At 38.7% G+C, this 27285-nt stretch overlaps 1 protein-coding gene across 2 annotated transcripts in view; it reads left to right on the plus strand.

The window, feature by feature from the left end:
* Positions 1 to 26127, plus strand: part of SLC25A17 (solute carrier family 25 member 17) — a 45445-nt gene extending 19318 nt beyond the window's left edge. Inside the window, exons 2-9 of one of the 2 annotated variants that reach the window (XM_058682136.1) lie at positions 5799 to 5859; positions 8259 to 8325; positions 9731 to 9882; positions 19399 to 19515; positions 21065 to 21210; positions 21296 to 21391; positions 23496 to 23578; positions 25497 to 26127. In XM_058682136.1, coding sequence (XP_058538119.1) covers positions 5799 to 5859; positions 8259 to 8325; positions 9731 to 9882; positions 19399 to 19515; positions 21065 to 21210; positions 21296 to 21391; positions 23496 to 23578; positions 25497 to 25644 — 870 coding nt within the window. In that variant the 3' untranslated portion in view covers positions 25645 to 26127. The remainder of the gene's footprint in view (positions 1 to 5798; positions 5860 to 8258; positions 8326 to 9730; positions 9883 to 19398; positions 19516 to 21064; positions 21211 to 21295; positions 21392 to 23495; positions 23579 to 25496) is intronic. The other variant, XM_058682137.1, reaches the window with a different exon arrangement.
* Positions 26128 to 27285: the final 1158 nt, after the last annotated feature.

Raw genomic sequence — 27285 nt, forward strand, 5'->3', positions numbered from 1 at the left:
TGTTTGGCCTAAGAGAAGATAGCTGGTTCCTTGTATCCGCTTCTGTGTTCAGTCTCTTACAATATCACATAGCCTGTACCCTCTAGAAAACTTCACTACATGCTGTGAGCAAATGAGAATGAAAAGGCAAATAATGTCATAGTGTTCCTATGAAAATACTTTTAATCCTGTGGACCCCTACAAAGTGTTTGAGGGCTTCCAAGGAGCCCCAGACCATACTTAGAGAATTCCTAGGCTATATTTTCTTGTATTCTGATATCTTTAAAAATATATATTTGCCTAAACTAAATATGTGTTAGCTAAAACTAACACATGCTTATTGTTAAAAAAAGTTAATAATTACGTGGAGGGTCAATGAGGGAAATGGGGTTACCTTTCATTCCTTTCCTCTCCTCATATATTCACTGTTAAGTTTTTGTGTGTGTGTGTTTCCCAGATTGTGTGTGTGTGTGTTGTGTACACTTTTATTTATTTTTTTGAAGTTTATTTATTTTTGGGAGAGGGAGTGTGCATGCATGTGACCACGAGCAGGGTAAGGGCAGAGAGAGAAGGAGAGAGAAAATCCCAAGCAGGCTTCATGCTGTCAGCAGAGCCCAACGCAAAGCTCACTCTTGGAAATCATGAGATCATGGCTTGAGCCGAAATCAAGAGTCGGATGCTTAACTGACTGAGCCATTTAGGCACCCCGTATTGTGTTCACTTTGATAAGTGGAAGAGAAGAGTCAAGTTAAAAATCATTTATGTCTTGACTGAAAAAAGATTGAGAATAAGATAGAACCGTGAACAGGGAACTAGGTGTCCGAGAGCTCTGGGTTCTGACTCAGCCTCTGTCACTCGGGCTTTGGGCATACCTCTTCACCATCCTGGCTCAGACTCCTCAGTTCTTAGGTGACAGGACTCCACACAAGGTGATCCAGGTGCCACTGCCATGTAGGAATTAATTTATTTCCCAAGATCTAATGGTTAAATGCCAGAGAGGGATGGTAGAAAGTTGTAACTAAAAATATTTCCTCCTGGTGAGACACCAGAAGGTTGTTTCTCTGGAAATGGATTCTTTTAAATTGTAATTAATGTTCAGCAGTAGAACTCCCACTCAGATGGTTAGAATTCTGTGGGACTCAAAATAATGGATTTATTTTTATGCCTCTCTGGCACAACAGTATTGTACATCGTGGTTATCATCTCAGTATTTTCTGCCTTCTAATTTTATGTCAGTGAACAGACAGTCCTAGGGAGGGGGGAAAAAAAAACCACTGAGTATTTATGAAAGAGGAATTTAATGCAAATTCTAAAAAGTCATGTGCTTACATAGCTTGGCATAAGACTCGCATCTATAATAAATATTGTCCTTCAGGTAGCAGCTGCTTAGGAAAACGAAAGCAGTCATCTGTGTGTTTGCTTGGTGAGGAGACAAATATAGCAAATCCCCAATGTACAGAATAGCTGTGTTCCAGATTTATCTTTAGCATTTTGAATACATTTTCTCATGGATGTTCGGTTTATTTATAGGTGCATACAGTCATACATGAATTAACAAGTTCAGGGCTTATGCTATGCCAGGCTCTATACTGAGTTTCCAGACTGGTACACAAAAAAAGATTTGACACCTAAAATAGGTCCCATACTAGCCCCCTTTTTTTTCTTTTCCAGTAATTTTTGGTAGTATATTAGTAAAAATTTTTTCAAGTATTAATTACAACAGTGGTTAAGAGCGTGAACTCTGGAGCCAGGCTGTCAATGTTCAGACACAGATTCTGCCACTTACAAAGTGTTTAACTTTAGGAAAAGTTATAAAACTTCTTGGTGTTTTTTTTTTTTTCCTCATGTATAAAATGGAGAGAATACTAGTACATACCTCATCAGGTTGTTGCGAGGATTAAGTGTTTTTGTTTTTGATTGTATAATTCACATAATATAAAATTAACCATTTTAAAGTGTACAGTTCAGGGGCACCCATCTGGTTCAGTCCAAAGAGCATGCAACTCTTGATCTCGAGGTCTTAAATTCAAGCCCGATATCGGGTGTGGAGATTACTAAAAAACAAATAAACTTTAAAGTGTACATTTCAGCAGTACTTAGTACATTCACAGTGTTGTGCAACTCCTACGTCTGTATCATTCCAAAACATTTTGAATAAACACAACGTAGTATATATACACAATCGAATATTACTTGGCCATAAAAAGGAATGAAGTACTGATACATGCTCCAAAGTGGATAAACCTTGAAAACATCATGCTATGTGAAAAAAGTCATACACAAGAGGTCACATTTTGCATGAGTGTTTTTATATGAAATATCAGAGTCAGGGCTGAGTGGAGGGGGAAATAGAACATGCCTGCTTTTCTTTTGAGGTGATGAAAATCTTTTGGAACTTGATAGAGGTCGTGGTTGCACGACATTGTGAATATACTAAATGTCACTGGTATACTTTTAAAATTTTTGTTTTTTGTTTTTTTTGTTTTAGTGTTTGGTGTGTGTGTGTGTGTGTGTGTGTGTGTGTGTGTGTGTGTGTGTGTGTTTTGTGAGAGCACGAGCAGAAGGGGGCAGAAAGAGAGAGACAGAGGATCCAAAGCAGGCTCTGTGCTGACAGCAGTGAGCCCGATATGGGGCTCCAACTCACCAACCATGAAATCATGACCTGAGCTGAAGTCGGACGCTCAACCAAGCCATCCAGGCGCCCTGAATGGCATACTTTTAAATGGTTAATATATGTTATGTGAATCCCACTTCAATTTAAAAGTGGTAATGAAGCCACTTGATCAATTAGACTGGCAAAAAATTCTTAGGCGACCAAAGCCAACATCTGCTTAATTCTGAGGGTTTCTACTCTTCTTCCTGCCTCCAGTTGATTTCCCTTACTTTCTTGTGAGCTCAGCTAAGCATTTAAAGGATGTTTGTTATATTTTTTTATGTTATGTAACAGTACTAGGTATTTTGCACCATGTTGTCTAGACCACCATATTGCTGGAAATGGAAGCCCTCATTTCACCCTTAAATTTTTAACTCTCACATTTAAACTTAGGTTTTCTAACAAAACCTGGAATAAATGTGTGTGTCTGTGTCTTCTCCTTAAATAGGTAAAACTGGTAAGCTTTTCATTTCCTCCCCATTCCACACTCCTCCCCCCTGCCTATGCATGTTTACTGCTGCTGGCCTCCAGGGGAATGTGATGAAAAGGTGGCATTGTCTTCCTACAGGGTATGACAGTGGCAAGCTTTCTGGTCTCAAGAGTTTTTCCTAGTTTCCCCCATTCTGACTGAGTGTTCCTGACAGATAAACCACCTGAGACTGAGACACCTGACTTCAGTTGTTAGAGTACCCAACTAATCAACCAGAAAGTCACCCCAGAGCTCCCTTCTGCTTCCCAATCCTCATTCCCACCATTTGTAGTAATCCTGTTGTATTAGAGTTCTATTGCTGCTGTAACAAATTACCCCAGATTAAGTGGTTTAAAACAACACAGATTTTATATCTTTAGGTCCATAGGTCAGAGGTCTGATGCAGGTCTCACTGAGCTAGAATCAAAGGTGTCAGCAGGGCTGTGTTCTTTAATGGAGGCTGTAGGGGAGAATCCATTTCCTTGCCTTTTCTGGCTTCTGGAGACACTTGTATTCCTTGACTAGTGGCCCCTTTGTCTAAAAGCCATCAGTAGTGGTTGAGCCTGCACATTGCCTTACTCCCACGTATTCTTCTAGCTCCTTCTACTTTTAAGGACCCTTGTGATTACATTGGACCCACTCACATAATCCAGAATAATCTCCCTATTTTAAAGTCGGTGATCAGCAACCTGCCATGTAATGCAGTGTGTTCACAGGTGCTGAGGATTAGGCCATGGACATCTTTCAGGGGACTATTCTGCTTACCACACCTATCTCCTGTGCATTTTGTCTGTGAGTTCTTTCAAAATAGCCTCACTCTGCTATCCTTTTAATTTCTGGTCCACCAATAGACCCTTCTTTGTTTTTCTATACAACACTTTCATATATAAGCCTTTTCTGTGATTATTAGTGATTGGAATGAGGGAGGAGGCAATGCTGGGTTTTCAGTTCACTATCTTGATCTAGTCTTTCCACTACTAATAAATTTTACACTTGATCTTAGTCAAAAGGCCGAGAAACAATTCCAGTACTAATAAATTTTAAAAAGTTTTTTTAGTTTTACTAAATTTGAACTCGTTTTACTAGATTTGAACTTTTTATGTTAGTTCCTGAGGAGGTAATAGACCATTGAGCTCTTTGGACTGGCTGTTCTCTTTATCTTGGTGTAAGATGTACTTCCCTTTAAGATTTCAAGGTAGGTAGGCAGGGGTTTCTAAGTTAGGAACTTTGGGTATATGTTTAAAGCTGGCAAGGAAGAGGAATGGAGATGTCCCAGTTGTTTGAAAAAGTTTCCAGACAGGATTTTTCTGCCTGAGATGCCCCGTTTATGCAATACCGGCATGGACACGTAGTACTATGCAATAGGGAAAAAAACGCCACAGCCTTAATAACCTTAGTAAGCATTGTCCAGTCCTCATTTTTCTTGGAAGAGAAACCTTAGTAAGCATTTGCAGTCCTCATTTTTCTTGGAAATTGCCTGTAACGTGAGCAAGGATGCCAGAAGCATCTCTGTAGACTATAAGCCTTTGTAGGTCCAGTGTTCCTTGGGACATCAAATATTACCTAGTCCTTACCAGAAAAGAACATTTATATTGGAGTCATCAAAAAAGCATAAATAACTGAAGGGTAAGTTGAATAAATATTTCATTAATCTATGTTATCCAAAGAGATAGAGTGAATAGTCTTATAATCCCGTAGAGGACACATATAAACAAGTGCCGTGGGAACACAGAGCATGAACAACATATAGTAATGTAACCTGATAGGCAGGGGGTGGTAACATTCAGTCTGAGGTTTGAAGCATTCTAATAGGACAATACAGTGCTCTCCCTTGTCAAACAGGCTGACCTATTTAAATAGCTAAGCGATCTGGCAAATGTTTCTTATCTATAAAGTTGACCTAATTTCCAGTTGTTACCATGATTAAAATATTGTACATAACCATTATTAGATCAGTAGCTCAAAACTTGATATTCTGCCTGAGAATATATACCAGTGGGCCTCCATCTAGGTTGAGAACCATAAACCCACCTGGAGATTTCATCTGTATAATTTCATCCCTAACTATATGCTTGTGGTTTTTATCTGTCATAAGGTTTTATGAATGGAAAGACCGGTTGCTGGCTTCTTTCCCTGATAATTTTTGTCATTGTGTTACCCTGGATGAATTATTTATAGAATATTGAGCTGAGATTGTCCCTATTTTATTTCAAACACAAGTAAACAAAGCTATTGTAAAGAACAATATGATTTTTATACCTCTTTTACTTTGTGGTAAATATATTGACTAAGCAAAGAGACTAGAAGTATTTATCTGTTTTATTACTAGATATTTTGGCTTGTAAGGTTATCAGAGAATAGGAACAGCAACTGATCTATAAAAGGTTAAAAAAATCAGTTTATCTGCTATTTTTTATGTGTGTCCTGGGTTGCAAACCCCTATGTTTTTCTCTTCAGGGACCCACTTCATTTTCTTTTTCAGTATGAGAGAGAAGAAGATTTCTTCTGGAAAATGAAATACTTGTGTTTAAGTATATAACTTTAGAACTTGAACAGAAATAATCCCAATATTGTATATGTCTGTTCACTGGAAATCTGATTTGACCCCTGGTTAATAATGAACTTTTGTTCATTTAAAAGTCGTGGCTCTTTATTTTTGTGAAACTATAATGGCTAAAGTCTTTTCAAATTTTTCAGGGGAGTGTGACAGCAATGACAGTATTCTTTCCCTTGGATACAGCTCGACTTCGACTTCAAGGTGAGTAACTTTTGTAGGCATCATATTCTTTTCATTTGGTGTCAGGAAACAAACAAATTTTTCTAGTAACGTAAGAATATCTGTTTTGTTAGGAATCTACCCTTGTCCTTTTCCACTGACTTTAAATACTGGTCATCAGTGCTGTTTCCTCGTTAACAGAGAGGCGTTCATAAATGAGTCATAGCCTCAAGCATTCTCTAATCTGAGAGAACCTGAGTGGGCTTGCTTTAGTACTTTAGAATCATTACAATTCTTTCCAATAAACAATATGACTTTTTAAAAAAGATTTTATTATTTTTTTTAAGTAATCTCTACACCCATTATGGGGCTCGAACTTACAACCCCAGGATCAAGCGTTACATGCTCTACCAACTGAGCCAACTAGGAGCCCCAACAATACGACTTTTTAAAGGCACAATGTGGAGAGTTTTTGCTGGGAGTAGATCTTCTCAAAAGAGAACAGAGAAGAAATAGGAAATGCATTGAAGCCAAACACCCACTGTCACTGCTAAATTGGGCGTGTGGTCTTAGTTTGCCTTTTTTGCATTATTGGACTATGCAACCCTCTATAATTCCTGCTTGTTTTTCCCTCAGTATTTTTCAACTTGAAATTATAAACCTGTGCCAGAACTTACATGAAGAAATAAAAGAGTAAGATTAGCTTTGAACAAACTAATTCCTACAATAAAACCCTTCATGGCTATTATTTTACATTAATTTTAGAGTTTTGTGATAGGTAATAATTTCACATGACTCAAAAGCCAAAAATCTCTAAAACGATACACAGTATGGTGGAAAATCTCACTGTAATCTGCCCCTTCTTTCCCTCTCTTCTCTCCCTTGCAGATAATGTCTTTATTAATCTCTCAAATAGTCTTGCAGAGTTTTGTTATGGAATAACAAGCAAATAAAAAAATATATATAGGGGCACCTGGGTGATTCAGTTGGTTGAGTGTCTGATGTCAGCTCAGGTCATGATCTCAAGGTTCTTGAGTTCGAGCCCCACATCAGGCACGCTGCTGTCAGCCTATCAACGCAGAGCCTGTTTCAGATCTTCTGTCCCCCTCTCTCTGCCCCTCCCCAACTTGCACGCTCCCAAAAATAAATAAATATTTAAAAAAATAATATATATATTCTTAGTTTTCTCCCTTTCTTACACAAAAAGCATTTTTGCTACACTGTTCTGCACCTTGTATTTTTCACTTAACAGCATATTGTAAATGCCTTCCAAATCAATGCTTTGGGAGCTTCTTCATCCTTCTGGCTGTAGAGTGTTCCACAGTATGGATGCTCCATAACCTGTTTACCCTTCCCCCTTTCTAGATTCTTGGGTGGTTTCTTCTCTTTTGTAGAATAGACTCGTTCATATGCTGCTTTGTTTCTGTAAGTTCAATGTGATAAATTCCCAGAAATGAGATTGCTGTATCAAAGGGTTAAACCTGTTTGTAAATTTTTTTTTTTTTTTACAATCGTTGCATTTGTCTTTTATTTTATTTTTATTTCTTTTTTTTTTAAATATAATTTATTGTCAAGTTAGCTAACATACAGTGTATACAGTGTGCTCTTGACTTCGGGAGTATATTCCTGTGATGCATCGCTTACATAGGACACCCAGCGCTCATCCCAAAAAGTGCCTTCCTCAATGCCTGTCACCCATTTTCCCTGTAATGTTTTTTTTAATGTTTATTTTTGAGAGAGAGACAAAGTGTTAACAGGGGAGAGGCAGAGAGAGAGAGGGAGACACAGAATCTGAAGCAGGCTCCAGGCTCTGAGCTGTCAGCACAGAGCCCAACGTAGGGCTCAAACTCATGAACCGAGTTCGAGCCCTCCTAGGTGAGGCTCCTAGGTGCTGAGCCTCCTAGGTGCCCCAATTCTCATCCTTTTGAGACCTTTTAGTTTTTAGGTTAGGAAACCGAGCACAAGCCTAAAACTTTGAAAACTTGAGTTTTAATCCTGGCCCTGCTGCCAACTACATGTATCCTTCACAGCTTTTGTGTCTGTAGCCTCTTCCCTAACAGGGAGATGGTAATTTTTTTCCACTCTACTTTATAAGATGTTAAGATAAAAATGAGAATATGTAACTTTGAAAAAAAAAAAAAGCCCCAAACAAGATAAGCCTTATGAAATAGAAGATCTCCTGTCACATCTTTTGCTTTGGAAATTAGGTGTTGAATTAAAATGCTTTATGGTTCGTGAATACCAGATGAAACCTAAGGGATCCACAGTTGGGAATTGAGCACATGGGAACAAGGAGGGTTGTTGAGTTCTGAGGCAAGCTAAGAGCGCAAATAGGGCGGGAGATCGCTCAGGTGAGGTAAATGGCATTTCAGTGAAACTTGCTGATGCTGAAGATCATAATTCTCAGATTTAGTTTAAACGTATATTCTTTCATCTTATAGTTGATGAGAAAAGAAAGTCCAAAACTACACACATGGTGCTCCTGGAGATCATTAAGGAAGAAGGCCTGTGAGTACCAACCACCTTGCTCGTCCTTGTTAGAGCAGGCAGCCCGCTGGGAGATTGCCACGCTTCTGGCAAATCTGCACTCTCTCTTCCCGTTCTCGCAGCCTTACAGTAGTTGTGGATTTTAATTGCCCAACTTATAAGTACATAATTGTTTTCACCTCCTTGAAGTTCTGTGGTTGGCCATTTTGACTCTTGATCATAGAGTCTTCCATGAAACCAATGCTTTATGGTTTTGTTTTGTTTTTTACAGTGAGCTGAAGAAGGTGATAATTTAGTTTGTTCTATGATATATTCAGACAGATTATGTACTTCTTTTGGTTGTTTTTTTTTTTTTACTTTTTATTTGGAAATAATTTCAAATTCACAAAAAATTATGAAACTAAAAATAGTACAAAGAATATCAGTATATGCTTTATGCAGATGGACCTGTTACACTTTTTCCCATTTATTTTACCATCTGTGCTCATATTCTCTCCCCTCTCACCCTCCCTCTTCTCTGTTACACACACACACACACACCACACAAACTTTTTTCAGAATTATTTAAGAGTAAGGTACACACCATACATCAAAGCTTTTACCCCTATCACATTAACAATTTTAAAGAATATAACTCCCCCCCTTTTTTTTTTTTAATAACATACTTCTCATTTTAACTTTGCCTCACGTTTCTTTATGATTAGATTGAAGCTCTGCATTCTTGGCCAGAATAATGCATAGGTGATATCGTGTCCTTAGGATATCACATCTGGAGTCACGTATTGTCCACTGGCCCATCATTGCTTAATTATGGTTTCTCAGATTTGGGTTAGCCACTGAATAATTTTTCCTCTCTTGCAACTATAAACAGTCTATGAAGAGAAACTTTAGTATCAGTATTAAACTCAAAAATTCCTGCTTTTTCCGTGGCTTATAATTGATTACTATATGATATTATTTTGGTGCTTAAATTGTCCCAGGTGTGGCTAGTAGGAGCCCTTCAGCCATGTTCCTGTGCCCTTATAAATGCGCCCAACCACTTCTTTTTTTTATACTTGCTATCTATATTTTCTTCATTTTAAATGCTGTTACCTTGTAGTAAAATGTGAGTGATGCCACATTTACTAATAGCCATGAAGAAATTGTCTCTAATCTTACATAGTAACTTACTAAGGGAAATCAATGGGAGGAAATCAGTAAAATCAATCATTGAAAGTGTGTTGTTTCTTTGGCATCATTAATGGTAGAGAAGATGTCTTGGTTTGGGTATCTTTCAGAATATGAAATATATGTGCAGTTTGGAGTATGTTGTAATACAGAAGTGAACTTCGAGAATATGTGAATGATCAGCTTTTCCTGGGACTTTGCCCATTTCTACTGGCTTTTGTCCAGCATCTTTACTTGGCTTATTGTGTTTTTCCTCTAGCCTGGCACCATATCGAGGGTGGTTTCCAGTTATCTCCAGTCTGTGCTGCTCCAATTTTGTCTATTTCTACACTTTTAATAGTCTCAAAGCAGTCTGGGTCAAAGGTCAACGTTCTACTACTGGAAAAGATTTAGTAGTTGGATTTGTTGCAGGTAACAAAGTTTTCTGAGTATAAAATTTTTTATATTTTAATATTTATCTTGTGGTTCATATGTTCTGTAAAGTTTATTTTAGCACAAATTAATGCTACAAAGAATGTAATTCATTTTTTGACTTAGCCGTGTGTGTGTGTGTGTGTGTGTGTGTGTGTGATAAAAACACATAACATATAATTTGCCATTTTAACCATTTTTAAGTGTATACGTAAGCAGTAAGTTCATTTATATTATTGTGAAACAGATCTTCAGAACATTTTCAAACTCTATAACCATTAGACAGCAAACTCTCCCTTCCTCCCTCCCCCTGATAATCAGCATTCTACTTTCTATTTCTGTGAATCTGACTACTTGAGATGCCTCATATAACTAGAATCATACAGTATTTGTCTTTTGTGACTGACTTATTTCATTCAGCATAATGCCCTCAAGGTTCATTCATGTTTTGCTCTTTTTTTTTTTTTTTAAAGGCCAGATACTATTCAGTTGTATGTATATACCACATTTTGTTTATCCATTCATCTATTGATGGTCATTTAAGTTGTTTTGGCCTCTTGGCCACTGTGAATAGTTGCTGTTACGAACATGGGTTGTGTAAATAAATCTTTTTGAGTCCCTGCTTTCAGTTCCTTTGGATATATACCCAGAAGTGAGGTTGCTGTCATATGGTAGTTTTTTTGTTTTGTTTTTTTTTTATTTTGTGAGGAACCACCATACTGTTTCCCACTGTGTCATATAATCCCACCAGCAGTGCACAGCGGTTTTAAGCTCTCCACATCCTCACCAGCTCTTGTTATTTTCTGGGTGTTTTAGTTTTGATGGTAGCCATCCTGATGATGATAACCATCCTGATAGTGAGGTGATATTTCACTGTGGTTTGATTTGCATTTCTATCTTTTCATATGCTTGTTGGCCATTTGTGATCTTTGGAGAAGTGTCTATTCAAGTCCTTTGCCCATTTTTTAATCAAGTTGCTTGATTTTTTTTGTTGTTGAGCTGTAGATTTTTTTCTTATTTTTTTTATTTTAGAGAGAGAGAGAGCATGTGAGCAGGAGAGAGGGGCAGAGGGAGAGAAAAACCATATATATATATGGTCTTTAATCCATTTAGAGTTAACTTTTGTATGTGGTGGAAGATACAGGTCCAACTTCATTCTTTTGTATGTGGATATCCAGATACCCAGTTTTCCTAATACCATTGAAGAGACTGTCCTTTCCCATTTGAATGGTCTTGACATCCTTGTGGAAGATTGTTGACTAATTACACAAAGGTTTATTTCTGAGCTGAGTTGGCTTACTTTTTTCTTTTTTTTAAGTTTATTTATTTATTTTGAGAGACCAGCTACCCATCTAAATAAATAAACTTAAATAAATAAATAAATAAATAATTTAATTGAAAAACAGTTACCGGGGTGCCTGGGTATCTCAGTCGGTTAAGCATCCAACTTCAGCTCAGGTCATGATCTCGCGGCTGATGGATTTGAGCCCCACCCTGGGCTCTGTGTTGACAGCTCAGAGCCTGGAGCCTGCTTTGGATTCTGTGTCTCCCTTGCTCTCTGCCCCTCCCCCTTGCACGCTCTTTTTCTCTCTCTCTCAAAAATGAATAAACATTAAAAAAAAAAAAATTAAAAAAACAGTTACCAGGCTAGGAGTTTTCATGTCCCCTCAGTTTTCCTCTTTACCTGTATGAAACCACAGATGTTTTGGGGCACCTGGGTGGCTCAGTTGGTTGAGTGTCTGACTTCGGCTCAGGTCATGATCTCACAGCTCGTGAGTTCAAGCCCTGCATCAGGCTCTGTGCTGACAGCTCGGAGCCTGGAGCCTGATTCGGGTTTTGTGCCTCCCTCTCTTTCTGCCCCAGCCCACTCGCATTCTGTTTCTGTCTCTCTCAAAAATAAATAAACATTAAAAAAAAAAATTATGAAACCACAGATGTTTCATGGCTTGGTCTCTGAGCCTTTCTTCCACGTAATACTCCCATTTTGGTCTTAAGTTGATTTTTATCTAATTAACTTTCACTCGTACCAGGTTTTTTTAAATTGAGATATAATTAACATATTATATTAGTTTCAGGTATACAACATAATGATTTGATATTCATATATCACCATAGTAATTCTAGTAAACATCTATCACCACACAGTTAATTTTTTTCCTTGTGGTTAGAACTTTTTTTTTTTAAGATTTTAATTTAAGTAATCTCTATGCCCAACATGGGGCTACAACCCACGACCCCAAGATCAAGAGTCACATGCTGCAGGTGCCTAGGTGACTCAGTCAGTTAAATGTCTAACTCTTGATTTTGGCTCAGGTCATGATCTCAAGGTTCATGAGATTAAGCCTCTCTGCCTCTCTCGCTGCCCCTCCCCTGCTTGGTCATGCATGCTCTCTCTCAAAATAAATAAACATTTTTTTAAAAAAGGTTGAGGGGGGGCATGCCTGGGTGGCTCAGTTGGTTGAGCATCCAACTTTGGCTCAGGTCATGGGTCTTGCGGTTCATGTGTTCAAGCCCCGCGTCTGGCTCTGTACTGACGACTCAGAGCCTGGAGACTGCTTCAGATTCTGTGTCTCCTTCTCTCTCTGCCCCTCCCCTGCTTTTGCTCTGTCTCTCTCTAAAATAAATAAACGTTAAAAAAAATTTTTTTTTAAAAAGAGTCACATGATCCACTGACTGACCCAGCCAGGCGCCCCTGTGGTGAGAACTTTTAAGATCTACTCTCTTAGTAACTTTCAAATACACAATACAGTATTATTAACTGTAGTCATTATGGTGTACATTACATCCCCATGACTTACTTATTTTATAACTTTTGACCCCCCACCAGACCAAGTTTTACATAAAGAGTATAGCACACAGGATTTCATTCTTTGTGGAAATGAATACTTGTAGGTAACAGAAGACACGAACAGAAGTTTCTCCAAAGAAGACATATACATGGCTAACAGACACATGAAAAAATGCTCAATGTCACTCATTATCAGGGGGAAAAAAATCAAAACCACAATGAGATACCACCTCACACCTCTCAGAATGACTAAAATTAATTCAGGAAACAACAAATGTTGGCGAGAATGCAGAGAAAGGGGAACCCCCTTACACTGTTGGTGGGAATGCAAACTGGTACACCCACTCTGGGAAACAGTGTGAAGTTTCCTCAGAAAGTTAAAGATGGAACTATCTTATGACCCAGCAATTGCACTACTAAGTATTTATCCAAAAATAACTGATTTGAAGGAGCACATGCACCCCAATGTTTATAGCAGCACTATCAATAATAGCCAAATTATGGAAAGAGCCCAAATGTCCATCAACTGATGAATGGATGAAGAAGATATATATATATATATATATATTATATGGAATTATGGATATGTGGAATATTATATATTCCATATAATGGAATATTACTCAGCCATTAAAAAGAATGAAATTTTGCCATTTGCAGTGATGTGGATGGAACTAGAGTGTATTATGGTAAGCAAAATAATCCAGTCAGAGAAAGGAAAATACCGTATGATTTCACTCATATGTGGAATTTAAGAAACAAAACACAGGAACATAGGGGAAGGGAAGGAAAAATAAAATAAGATAAAAATAGAGAGGGAGGCAAACCATAAGAGACTCTTAACTATAGAGAACAAACTGAGGGTTGCTGGAGGGGAAGTGGGTGGGGGGATGATCTCAATGCGTGATGGGCATTAAGGACGGCACTTGTTATGATGAACACCTGGTGTTATACGTGAGTCATGAATCACTAAATTCTACTCCCGGAACCAATACTATACTATATGTTAACTAACTTGAATCTAAATGAAATTTTGGAAGAGGAAAAAAAAGAAAGTGTGCCCAACTGCACAAAGTGGCTTGTGATCTAGTAAATATAATGCCTTAAAAAAATAAAAATTTTTAAAATTCTAAAAAAATGAATACTTGTAGTAAGTAACTCAGGATAGAAACCCAGGAGTCATTATAGCAAGTGCTGTCTCACCCTCCACATTTGTTTGGTCATCAGGAACCATCAGTCTCAACCAAGAGCACACTGTATACACTGCATATTAGCTAATTTGACAATAAATTATATATATGTAAAGGAACCATCAGTGTCAGGGATGCCTGGCTGACTCAGTCAGTAGATCATGTGACTCTTGGTCTTGGGGTCGTGAGTTCAAGCCCCATGTTGGACATAGAGATTACTTTAAAAAAAAAAAAAAGAGCCATCATCATTCTGTCTCCTAAGTATCTCTAGAATCTGTTCCCTCTTTTCCATATACATAGCCATTTCCCAAAATCAAGCACCATCATCTCTCACCTGGACCATTGTTCTATTCTGTTCTTGCCTCTGAGGTCTTCCTCACTAACCTACTTTGCATAGTCTTGCCCAGCTAACCTTTCTGGAAGAATAGTTTTCTAACACTGTCATAACTCAAAGAACTCAAGTTTGAGATTTGTTCACTTGGAAAAAAAAAGTCAGAATAGATCCTGAGGTGTCTTATACAGAAGGGATCTTCCTTTTTACACAATTGCAACAGATGGCAATCTAGTATTATCCTTAATACTTGAGACCAAGTATTTGTAATGTCTTGATTTTTTTTTAATGTTTATTTATTTTGAGAGAGAGTGTGCATGAGCAGAGGAGGGGCAGAAAGAGAGGGAGAGAGAGAATCCCAAGCAGGCCTATGCTGTCAGCACAGAACCTGACACAGGGCTAGATCCCATGAACCGTGAGATCATGACCTGAGCTGATATCCAGAGTTGGATCCTTAACCTACTGAGCTGCACAGGTGCCCCTGTAATATCTTGATTTCAATACATTTTAGATTCTATGGTTTTATGTATTTACATTTAAAAGATTACGAGTCACAGTCAAGGACTAGCTCATATAACTTTCCATGAAACTGCTAATTCATGAGATATATGATGAAATCTTTTTTAATTTTTCAGAGATGTTTATTTGCTAATATCTCACATCCCATTCTCCACCAGGCACACAACACCCTTGTTATTTTCTCTCACTGTGCTCTGCTTGTCTCCTTTCTAACTGTTACACATCTACCATTACAGTAGATTCCCCTATACCTAGCACTGCTAGACTGGTATAGTAGAGCACTTAGTTTTTAAAAGTCATTTGACCTAGGGAGTATCATAAATAGCATACTTTATATTTTATTTTAACTTAAGATGTATATATGTATATTTTAATCCTTATTTATTTTTGAGAGGGAGGGCAGAGAGAAGGAGACAGAGGATCCGATGTAGGCTCCATGCTGACAGCAGAGAGCCTGATGTGGGGTTTGAACTCAAGAACGCAAGATCATGACCTGAGCTGAAATCAGTTGCTTAACCGACTGAGCCACCCAGGCGCCCCTCATTTTTTTTAGTATATGGCCAAGGTATATCAGTTCACTATGGGAGTTTTGTGCCTTTTCTGGTACATACCCCATATTTGTAGAGTTTTGCCTGCATAACAGATACAATTGACATAAGCAGGTTGGAGAAAAGACATAGTATTAGTCTAATTCACTTACATTCTGTAGTGTCTTCTTGAGTATGTGAAAGAAAGGTGCAATGGGTCTGTGTCAGTTGTGACCATCATCTGTTACATATCTTCTCAGAGAGATGGTGGAGAACTGCTGTCCTGAAACCCAAATCTGATTATGTTATCCCCAGCTTCAACCCCTTCCATGTCTGCCACCTGCAAACAGGATAAAGTCATGGCACCTGTAGTGTAAAAGGATGAGAGCCCAACATACAAGATCTGTGTTGATACTGCTTACCTCTAGCTTGATCTCTACTGGCTCCCATCCTCTCTTGGAAAACTGATTCCTTGAATGTACTAATCCATTTAATAACTCCATTCCTCTACAACTATTGTTGTCTGTCCGATACTGACTGTTGTTCATCTGATATACAGCGTCCCCACTCCTGCCCCCAAACAAAGGATTATCCAGCCCAGAATAAAAATGTCAGTTGTATCACAGTTGAGAGACACTTGGTCAAATGGATTTTGTCCTCCTTTATAATTCTGAGATTCTCTGATTTTAGGTTGTCTTTTTCTGAAGATGGGGAATTCTTTGGAAATGCCTTTTTGAGTTTTAAAATTTTCCTTGTAAAATGTTTTCTCACATCTTAATACCTATGCATTCTTAGAATTAGAACCACTTTTTCTTTTCCTGCTGTGGGCCTTGTCATGTATTAAAATCACTGTAGAAATGAGTTTCTTTGTCTCCAAGGAGTACTGGAAACAGTATTATTGTTATTCAAGTTCTGCTCGAAACGTAGAAATTTATTACTTACTGTATTTTCATAGGAAAAGGACTCATATAGCTTGATACCTTGGGGAAGGATTTGGGAACAGAATCTTAAGGAAAACTTAAATGAAGAAGATAATTGCCACTTTTATGAAATTGGGATTTTCACCAATAACTGTTTTTGAATGCCAGTGGTGTTACTGTTAGGACAGTTCATATTCCTCTCCTGCCCTCCGGTCTTTAATCTGGTAAGGCGGGTTTGTTCCCCCTTGGGTGTCAAGTTGCATTCCTTCATAGGGAGCCCTATGGTGAGATTTATAGCCTTGATCTGCCTACCCTTTTCCTTTATCAGTAGTAATTGCACTTATTTCCCAGGGGCACACACATAATTAGCATACTTTCTGATGTTTTCTGTCCTTTAACAAAGAAGACTCACTGGTGATAAAACTATTTTGTTTTCAAGATTCCAGAAGTAAATAGCTGTATTCCAATTATTCCCTGAATCAGTGAATACGATTTTAGTATGTGTGTTCAGTTACTGTTCATCTCTTCTTACTTGTGCTTCTGTTTTCTTATAAATGATTTTTTACAAATAAAAATAGAATCATTCAAATTGAAAGAAAAACAATTTCTTGTATTTAAGTTGATAAAGTGTTAGTATTCCCATCTTCGAGCTGAAGCATCAGCCACAGCTTGGAACTGAAAGAAGAATTTTCTACCCAGGTTTGTAAATAAGCAGAGAACTTTCTTTCCCCTTCAGCCATATCCCTCGTGCATTGGTGACAGTTGGAATCCCTCATCATGACCATTTGTAGCTTGTTTTTCTCCCATGGAATGCTGTCCTTTGCTTGATTATATAGGTTGTAAGTTTTTAGTAAAGTTTTGAATCCTCAAATATTTTGAGTGTCTTTTCTCAGAACTCGTAAAATTATAGTGGCCAAAAAATACCTCTCCATCTGTTTTGGCTTAGAGGATGAACAAAGTACTTGGACTTTTCAGATACAAAGCTTTGAAATACTAATGTTTTCACAAGGATTTTATGTACTCTTCTTTATTTTTTTTTTTTTATTTTTAAAAAAAAATTTTTTTTTTAATGCTTTTTATTTATTTTTGGGACAGACAGAGACAGAGCATGAACGGGGGAGGGGCAGAGAGAGAGGGAGACAGAATCGGAAACAGGCTCCAGGCTCCGAGCCATCAGCCCAGAGCCTGACGCGGGGCTCGAACTCACAGACCGCGAGATCGTGACCTGGCTGAAGTCGGACACTTAACCGACTGCGCCACCCAGGCGCCCCTGTACTCTTCTTTAGATGATGGAGTGCATTTTTGTACTTGAGATTGTTCTTAGAACCCTCTCCATTTTCAGCTCATGTTAATAACAGAGATACGAAAGCAGAATTTTTTTCTTTTTCTTTCTTTTTTTTTTTTTTTTTTTTTTTTTTTTTTTTTTTGGTGCAAAAAGGTGATTTTATTAAAGCATGGGGACAGGACCCATGGGCGGAAAGAGCTATGAAAGCAGAATTTTCAATGATGGTTACATCTTAACTGAGGCTGCATTGCCTCCGAAGTGTTTTGTGTGTGCCTACCTCTTGAATAGAACATGAAGGGAATTTTGATTTCTAAAGAATTTGTTTAACAGACAACCCATTTCATTTGTGTACGAAGGTATGTATGCTATGTCTACAGTATCCACAGAAGCCTGTGATCTCTGTTCCTGAGCTTTCCTGTCTTCATGTTAAAAGAAAAAAAAAAGTAGACTGCTCAGCAGTACCTTCTAGTCTGATTTTTCTGGCTGTTGATTTTTCAGTCAAGAGATGTGTACATTCACTAGGAAGACATTATAAAGTCTGGGCAAAAAGCCATTAAAAAGTCATGTACTGATACTCTTCTGTCGTGGTCTTCTGGGCACTGGCACTTTTTAAAAACAAGACGAGCAAAAATCTCTAGGTAAGGCTTTTTCAGATAATGATCAATGCCTTACGTGACAATGCATGAATACAGTGAGTCATAGCTTAAAGATGACTCAAGTTATGTGACTCTTCAAAAATATAATAAATACAGCTCATAAAATTTTTTGATGTCTTTCATTTTGAGAAATGTGTTCTCATGATGCTCTTAAGAAAGGGGTAACAAAATGTCTCTCTTTAGCAACTGTATACAGCAAATGAAAAAATTGGACTTGAATCTCTTGGCTGTTTCCTCAAGCTTGTCTTTAGTTAGACTGTGTTTTCTGAATAGTGTGTTTTGAGATTCCTTAAATCAAAACATTCTTTCTCCTGTTGTATTTAAATGACTTTAGTAAAAGAAGATTTCTCTTCCTTAGGATTTTGCCTCTTGGTTCCTCAGAGCGTGGCTAGAGCCAGACAGCTTTATGTGTGGTTGTTTGCTGAATTTGTTCATTGGTTCATTTGTTCAACATTTAACAAATATTTATAAAGTATCTACTATGTGTCAGGCACTTTGTTACAACTCTATCTGGTATTTTTTTTAAATCATTCCAGGACTGATGAGGAATATTTTAAAATTTCAAGATGGTGTTAACTTGGGATCATGTGTTTTCAAAAAAGAAGCACCTGGCTCATTGTATTGTTCCACTCTGAGGCAACTTTGGGGGGCCAAGACCCCCATCCTTAAGCTTGTAAGGATCGTGATGCTTGCAGAACTGTTTCAGGTGTTTTGTGGTGGTTCATAACTACTGCTTGCTGCCTGCCTATCCTAATTCCCTAAGCGATGAGGAACTCTTCTGGGAGCCTCTATCGAGTCCCTGGTGAAGCTCTTTCAATTGTCACCACTTTCTCCCACCTGTCACCCATTGTACCAAATCCATACTCACTTAAAACCATGTAAGCTACTTACGTGAGAGTTGTAAGTTGTGTGTTTTATCAGATATTGTCATGGACTTAGCATGTGGTCAATAAGCCTTCTGTTATTTTAAAAATGTACATAAGGCTAGATCAAAATTGCTGCTTTGGATGCTCTACAAATTGACAAATAGATCACGTCCTGTTATACAAGTGAGGAAACTTGCTCTTTTCACGTGGAAAGTGTTGCTGCCAGCCAGTTTGCTATCTGCAAGGCTTCTGACTTGCTTCTAACAGTAGTGGCTTGTGTTGTACCCTGTCACAGACACACGCCTTACCTCAGGTCTCCTAGTAGGTCAGTGGCAGAAGTAGAAATGAAACATTGGTACACAGATGTAAGGTAAGACAGCAAAGCTTGAAAGGTTACATTTTGCTTTCCCTTTGTCTCCTCTTTCTTTTGGAAGGTGTGGTGAATGTGTTGCTAACAACTCCACTCTGGGTGGTAAACACCAGACTGAAGCTGCAAGGGGCAAAATTTAGGAATGAAGACATTGTACCAACCAACTACAAAGGTATTATTGGTAAGTGTTTCTTGGGTAAGTTCCTATTTAAGGAGTTTCTTTTCTCTATCTGGAATTTATTGCCTCCATAATGCTGCCTATCCGAGAGCCTCAAATGTTGACATCTAACAGTGAGCATTTGTTTAGCTCATGTGTCTGTGGATTGACAAGAATTTGACTCGTTGAGGCTGGGGCCAGCCTGCACATATTCTTCTCTTGGTGATGGCAGAAGCACAGGAGGACACGTCCAGTCGTACAAGGATATTTCCAGCCCCTGTTCACATCTTGTTTGCTAACGTCCTTTTGGCCAAAGCACATCTCATGGCCAAACCCAAAGTCAGGGGCTAGAGAAGTATACTGTTGTTACATGGACTATTGGTGGAAAGGGGTAAATATTTCTAAAAAATAATCTACACTGTTGTGGTTTTTGTTGTTGTTGTTGTTGTTTAGTGTTGTCTTTGGATAAAACTACCTTATTAACATCTGATGACTTTGAGCTTAATAGTACTACATAACCTGGTTCTCCTTTCCCATGTTTCCATCTTTGTAATGAGAACAGTAGTTTCCTTATTAGTTAGATCCTATATAATGGACCCAGGGAGCTATCTCTTGTTGTCCTGGACTTTGCTATGAAACACATAGGGTATCAGTTCACAATTCTCTGTAATATAGAGTTCCCAGTGGTGGTGGTGGTGGTGGAGGTGGTTATTACTTAGGAAAACCTGACTTTCTTTCTTTCTTTTTTTTTTTTAATTTATGCATTTATTTTAATTTTATTTTTTACTGTTTTTTAATTTACATCCAAATTAGTTAGCATAAAGTGCAACAATGATTTCAGGAGTAGATTCCTTAGTGCCCCTTGCCCATTTAGCCCATCCCCCCTCCCACAACACCTCCCGTAACCCTCGGTTTGTTCTCCATATTTATGAGTCTCTTCTGTTTTGTCCCCTCCCTGTTTTTATATTATTTTTGCTTCCCTTCCCTTATGTTCATCTGTCCTGTGTCTTAAAGTCCTCATATGAGTGAAATCATATGATGTTTGTCTTTCTCTGACTGACTAATTTCATTCAGCATAATACCCTCTAGTTCCATCCACATAGTTGCAAATGGCAAGATGTCATTCTTTTTGATTGCCCGGTAATATTGTGCTGCCATAAACATGGTGCATGTGTCCCTTCGAAACAGCACACCTATATCCCGTAGATAAAGGACTAATAGTGCAATTGCTGGGTCGTAGGGTAGTTCTATTTTTAGTTTTTTGAGGAACCTCCATACTGTTTTCCAGAGTGGCTACACCAGCTTACGTTCCCAGAAAACTTGACTTTGTAATGCCAGATTGTCAGGAAGAGTTACCTATGATTTAAGTTGGTGTCTCAATAATCTGGTGACCGTCAGTGTCCAATGGTTATCAAAAAGTAGTTAACTGATGAGGTTGCCCCCAGAATATCATTGCAAGAAGGAAATTTTAATAGAACCAGTATGATTTGTGTTCTGGGTACATTTGAACAAAATTCACATTGTGTTGTCCAGTTAGGGGATTGTCCTCAAAAGTCCTTGATTTCTTGCCTAGACGCTTTTCACCAGATCATTCGAGACGAAGGAATCTTGGCTTTATGGAATGGCACATTTCCTTCCTTGCTGTTGGTCTTCAATCCTGCCATCCAGTTCATGTTCTATGAAGGTTTAAAACGGCAACTTCTAAAGAAACGAATGAAGGTAATCCCTGATTGTGAAAGCAACAAATAATCTCAGACATTGTCTTATTTGCATTGATGTGGTTTGTTCTTTTTTCCCTTTCCAGCTTTCTTCTTTGGATGTGTTCATCATTGGTGCAATATCCAAAGCGATTGCTACCACAGTCACTTATCCCATGCAGACGGTACAGTCAATTCTGAGGGTGAGTGCTGGGGTTCTCCCTGCATCTAATCAAACAACGTTCTAAAATATGTGGTGTCTCAGGGCGCCTGGGTGGCTCAGTTAAGCATCCGACTTTCGCCCAGGTCACAATCTCGCGGTTTGTGGTTCGAGCCCTGCGTTGGGCTCTGTGCTGACAGCTCAGAGCCTGGAGCCTACTTCGGATTCTGTGTCTCCCTCTCTCTCTGCCCCTTCCCCACTCATGCTCTGTCTGTCTGTCTGTCTGTCTCTCAAGAATAAATAAACATTAAAAAAATTTTTTTAAATAAAATATAGGGGTGCCTGGGTGGCTCAGTCGGTTGGGCGGCCGACTTCGGCTCAGGTCATGATCTCGCGGTCCGTGAGTTCGAGCCCCGCATCGGGCTCTGTGCTGACAGCTTGGAGCCTGGAGCCTGTTTCAGATTCTGTGTCTCCCTCTCTCTGACCCTCCCCCGTTCATGCTCTGTCTCTCTCTATCTCAAAAATAAATAAACGTTAAAAAAAAAAAAATTAAAAAATAAAATAAAATATATGATTTCTCTGTTTAAAACAGTGTTAACAAAGCAATAAAGTAGTCAGTTGGTAGGCTGGAGCATTCCTTATGCATTTTTTCATTTGTTTGATATATTGCCCGCTAGGCTGGCTATCACTTGGTTTCCTGTTTGGTTTGGAACAAAGATTATATTTGTAATTTCCAGTTAACATAGTGTCTCAGAAAACCCAAATGTGGGACGAATTTCTTTAACAACCTTGGGAAAGTATAAGTTTGTTTCCTTCTCATGAAAGGTGATTTGGTTAGGTTAATCTTTACAAAATCAGATGTTGATTCCTTTAGTTCATTCAGGAGGAATTAATGATTTAGTTTTTCTGAAGAGCTTTCAAATTTCTGTTTTTTTCATTCAATTATTTAATGCCCACTCTGTGTGAGGAGCTGGCTACAGATGGTGAATAAAAATCCTAATCCCTGCCCTCCTGGAGGTAATAGAGGAAAGAATGAACCAATAAATAAGCAGAATAAATAGGTTGTTATAAATTGAGAAAAGAACTATCTAGGAAGTGAACTGCATTCTGAGATTTAGTGGAGGGGGACATGGTGCAGATGTTCTTAGATGGGATGATTGAAGATGACTGGGCTCCTCTGAGGAGGCATGTATAAAAATCAAGACTTAAAAGAACCTAAGGATCCAGGCATCAAAGAGCATTCTAGGTAGAGGGAACATGTTGTGCTAAGAGCTTGGTGAATATTGGGAAATGAAAACAGGCCACTGTGGCTGGAGAGTGGGCTCCGGATGAGATTAGGAAAGTAGCAGGGAAGCCTATAAGTGAGGATTCTAGATTTTATTCTCACCTGAGTGGGAAGCTTTTGAAGGCCGTTTAGCTAGGGAGTGGTGTGATCTGATTTACAATTCGAGAAGATTCCTCTGGTTCTTCTGTGGTGAATTGGTCATAGGGCTAAGAGATGAGGGTGGGAGGGCAATCAGGAGGCCATTTCCATAGTACAGGTAAGAGGTGATGGTGGCCTACACTGAGGTGGTAGCAGAGGAGAGGAGAGAGAAGACACGGACAGATTCACAATCAGTTTTAGAGACAAAAATTCAAAGTATTTATGGTAGATAAAATGGGGGTGATAGTGAAAGTATTTCAGTTCAAAAATTTATTACCTTCTGTTAAAAGTATTTCTACTGATGTGCTATTTTTAAATTGATACTTAATACAAGGAATTCAGCAGCATCTAAATAAATGTATTTTGATACTTTTACAGTGTAAACATGTAATGTGAAGAGCTTAGACTGAAGAGGTTCTGATTTGTGGTTATCAGAACTTTGAAAGGACTGGAGGGCAAACCATACCATCAGTATCTAAATCTTCCTTGTGGGCATGTTTGTTTTCTTTTGAGGTAGAATTTTCCCATAATTCTCTGTAAAGTGAAAATTCTCATGCTTGATTCATTGAAAAATATTTCTTATTTTCACTTATTTTATTGAAAAAGAGAAGATTCATGAAATCTACATAGTAATTGGATATTTTTATTACCGTATACTATAAGACCTTACTCAAACATAATTTCCTCTGCAAGTAGAAATTGATCTTTTTTTCTTCTTCCCCAGTTTGGACGCCACAGACTAAACCCAGAAAACAGAACATTGGGAAGTCTTCGGAATGTTCTCTATCTTCTTCACCAACGAGTAAAGTGAGCTTTGTAAATGCTTCACATTCTGTCCTGTCTTTCAACAGCCATCTCTGCCAGGGAGTAGCTAATTCTGCTTAACTTGCACTACTGCCTTGGCAGTGGTAGCCTAGAAACCTCTTCTTGCATGTTGTGCTCAGACATTTCTCATTTTAGGGGCTTAGTGCAGTATGATAGTGTTTGGGGAAGTTACAGAAAAAGTTCAGGACTTTTTTCTTTGTTACTTAGAAATATACAGGACTCCTGTAGAGAGGGAAGCCTCCTATAATCTAATGTAGAGACTGTTCTGCCCTAGTAGTGCTGTCATCGGTGGTATATCCTGTGACTTCTCTTGTAGATACAAATAAACAGATATTATAGAGCAGTAGTCATAGTGGGAGAGGGAGGGGGTAGTAGGAAGAGTAAGAGTAATTATCGTAATGATGACGACAGTGATGACGATGATAAGAGTAGCTAACATTTTGAGTGTTTGCTTTGCAGCAGACCCTGAGCTCCGTGCGTCACATGGGTAATCTCACTTAATCCTAACAGTAGCCCTGTGAGGCAGGTGCCTTCATCATTTCCCTGAATTCATTTCATTTAAAGAAGCTGACCCTTAGGGATGTCAGATAAGTCAGGGGCCTCCTTTGAAGCAAAAGCTGCCATAACTTTCTGTTCCTAGATGTAAGATATTTCGAAAATAAATTTATTGTAAAAACAGAATATGCTTGGGACACGTGGGTGGTCAGTCAGTTAAGCATCTGGCTTGGACTCAGGTCATGATCTTGCAGTTCATGGGTTCAAGCCCCACAATCAGGCTCTGTGCTGACAGCTCAGAGCCTGGAGCCTGCTTCGGATTCTGTGTCTCCCTCTCTGTCTGTTCCTCCCATGCTCACACTCTGTCTCTTGGGGGGGAAAAATTGTCTAAAAAAATCCAGAATATGCTCGGGATGAAAAAAATCAAAGATAAAGAATTGGTATAAAGTAAAAACTATAAATAATCACCATACCAAGTGTTGGCAAGAATGTGGAGCATCGAGAACTTTCCTTGTGCTGCTGGTGGGAAAATGAAATGGTACGATGACCACTTGGAAAGCAGTTTGCCATTTTCTTCAAAAGTTAAACATAGAACTACCATAGGACCTAGCCATTCCAGTCAATTTATATACCCAAAAGAAGTGAAATATGTCTGCACAAAAACGTATATACAGATATTAATAGTTTCATTTGTAAGAATCAAAAACTGAAAAGAACACAGATGTCCCATCATCGAGTGAATAGATACACAAGTTATTATATATCTACATAGTGAAATACTGCTCATAAAAAAGAAGGACTCTCTAATGTTGTATACATGCAACAATATGGATCTCAAAATAATTGTGCTGAGTGAAAGAAATCAGACAAAAAATTCATACTGTATGATTCCACTTATATAAAATTTGGGAAATGCAAATACAATATCCACACCCCCCCCCCCCTTATCTACAGTTTCCCTTCCCATGGTTTCAGGTGTCCACAGTCAGCCATGGTATGGAAACAGACGATCTTCCTTCTGACTTATCATCAGAAAGTCGATAGGACCTAGCGCCAAGTCCCAATGCCTGTGTCATCCGCCTCACTTCCCCTCAGAACATAGATGTTATGAGAGAGAGAGAGCCCACATTCCCGTAACTGTTATTTCAGTATATTGTTGTTCTATTTTATTATTAGTTTTTGTTGTTAATCTCTTACTGTGCCTAATTTACAAGTTAAACTTTATGATAGGTGGGTATGTATAGGAAAAAAATAGGGGGTTCAGTACTACCCACGGTTTCAGGCGTCCACTGAGGGTCTTGGAATGGATCCCCCCGGGGCTAAGCGGTGGCGTGCCTCTTTGATGCAAGAGTTGACTTTTGTGAAGAAAACCTTAACTATTTTTTTCACACCTCTTTCCTCTCAGGCGGTTTGGAATAATGGGACTCTACAAAGGCCTTGAAGCCAAACTGCTGCAGACAGTCCTCACCGCTGCTCTCATGTTCCTTGTTTACGAGAAACTGACGGCCGCTACCTTCACAGTTATGGGGCTGAAGAATGTACGCAAGCGCTGAGACACCTCGCCCCGCAAAGTGCAGAAGGCTACTCAAGATGCGGGCTTCCTTCCGTGCGAAGGGAAGTGATTCTCTTTTTACTCTTGGCTGCCTGCTCCATGAATTTTACCCTCATAGGCTGGAAAAGCATCTAAGGGTAAACATGGAATAGAGCCAGCTGGACCTGTCGACCACTTCATTTTTATGATGGTTGGCTGAATTTTGTTGGGGAGGTTGGTCTGATGGTCATATGAAAAGAAAACATTATTGAAAACGTAAAAATGAAAGATTGTGGGTGTTTGTTGTTTTTCTTAAGGGGAATGGACTGTTGCTCTCGTGTGTTATCTTTTCCAGTTAAAATCTTTCTTAAATTTACCAGCTGTTCTTTTTCCCTGAACCCCCAGGTTCTAGGAATGTATTCAATACCATGTAATTCTCCTCTTAGGCTTTTGTATGTCTTAATCTTGGTATTTTCCTCACTAAACATACTATGATTGTGCCACAGGCATGACTTTATTTTTGTTGAGCTTTATTCCTCCTCCTTAAGGAAAGGTGTCGTCTTTAGTACATGAGCTGTTTATTTTGTGGGAGAAATGAAAACAATTCATCCCAAATGATTCTCTTATGAAGTATTTGTAAACACCACTTATTCATTAGTACTTGACATAATTAAAAAATATTTATTTTGAATAAGGCTTTTCATTACAAAAGGCTTGAAGTTTTATGTTTTTCCATACAAGCCCCATCAAGTCAAGCCCCAATAAACTGTCAGCACAAAAGACATTTTAAAAAGTTGCCCCTTATTCAAGTATCACATTGGGTTTACAACCAGATGGTAAAAATCATAGAAAAGAGAGAGAGAGCAGACACCTTGTTTAGGCTCTGGAGTATTCTCTTCCTTTACAAAATCCTGGTGAAGGCTGTATATTTTGAGAATAAATGTCTGATTGAGGTGATTTCTATTTGGGAACATCCCTTATAGCCCTCCCACTTGGAGTACCTGCATTGAGCAGCGTCACTGACGTCACTCGGGAGCTTGTTGGGCACGTGGACCGGACCCAGACCTTCTGAATCATAGTCTACGGTTTAACAAGATCCCTGGGTGGTTCATACATTAAAGTTTGAGAGACCTTAGAGCCCCTGACTTAACAGAAGCTATGACTGGTTTCAAGGATAGAAACCAAGACAAAGATTTTTCTTAAAGGAAAGTTGGACTAATGCACTGAAACCACCCCTGACAAAACTGAGTGTCCCACACATCACATCCTTTCCTTTCACCTCCTAGCCCGTGTTAAGGCGGTAAGACTTGAATTATGCAGCTAGGAGTGGATTTAGACCTCTCAAGCCACCCAAGGAGGAAACTCTGGTCATTAGGTGAACAGCTCTTTGGGCTCCTTTGACTTAGTTTTTGTCCCTATAGCCAAACACCACGTTTTTCATGCATGAGTCTGATTCAGCCAGAGTCCAAGAGGAATAATGACATATCTGTGGGCTCTAGTATTTTAGTTCAGTTTTGAAAGTGGAAATTTCTTTCTCTTATTGCCTCTCTGGTTCCTGTGGTAATTTCAAAACATGTGATGATCGAACTCCTAATAACTGAAAGATGGTTGTGTATTCTAGAAAGCAAGAATTAGGAGGGGCTAATAATCTGGGAACTAGACT

The sequence above is a fragment of the Neofelis nebulosa genome, chromosome 8 (genome assembly GCF_028018385.1).
Source record: "Neofelis nebulosa isolate mNeoNeb1 chromosome 8, mNeoNeb1.pri, whole genome shotgun sequence".
Lineage (NCBI taxonomy): Eukaryota > Metazoa > Chordata > Mammalia > Carnivora > Felidae > Neofelis > Neofelis nebulosa.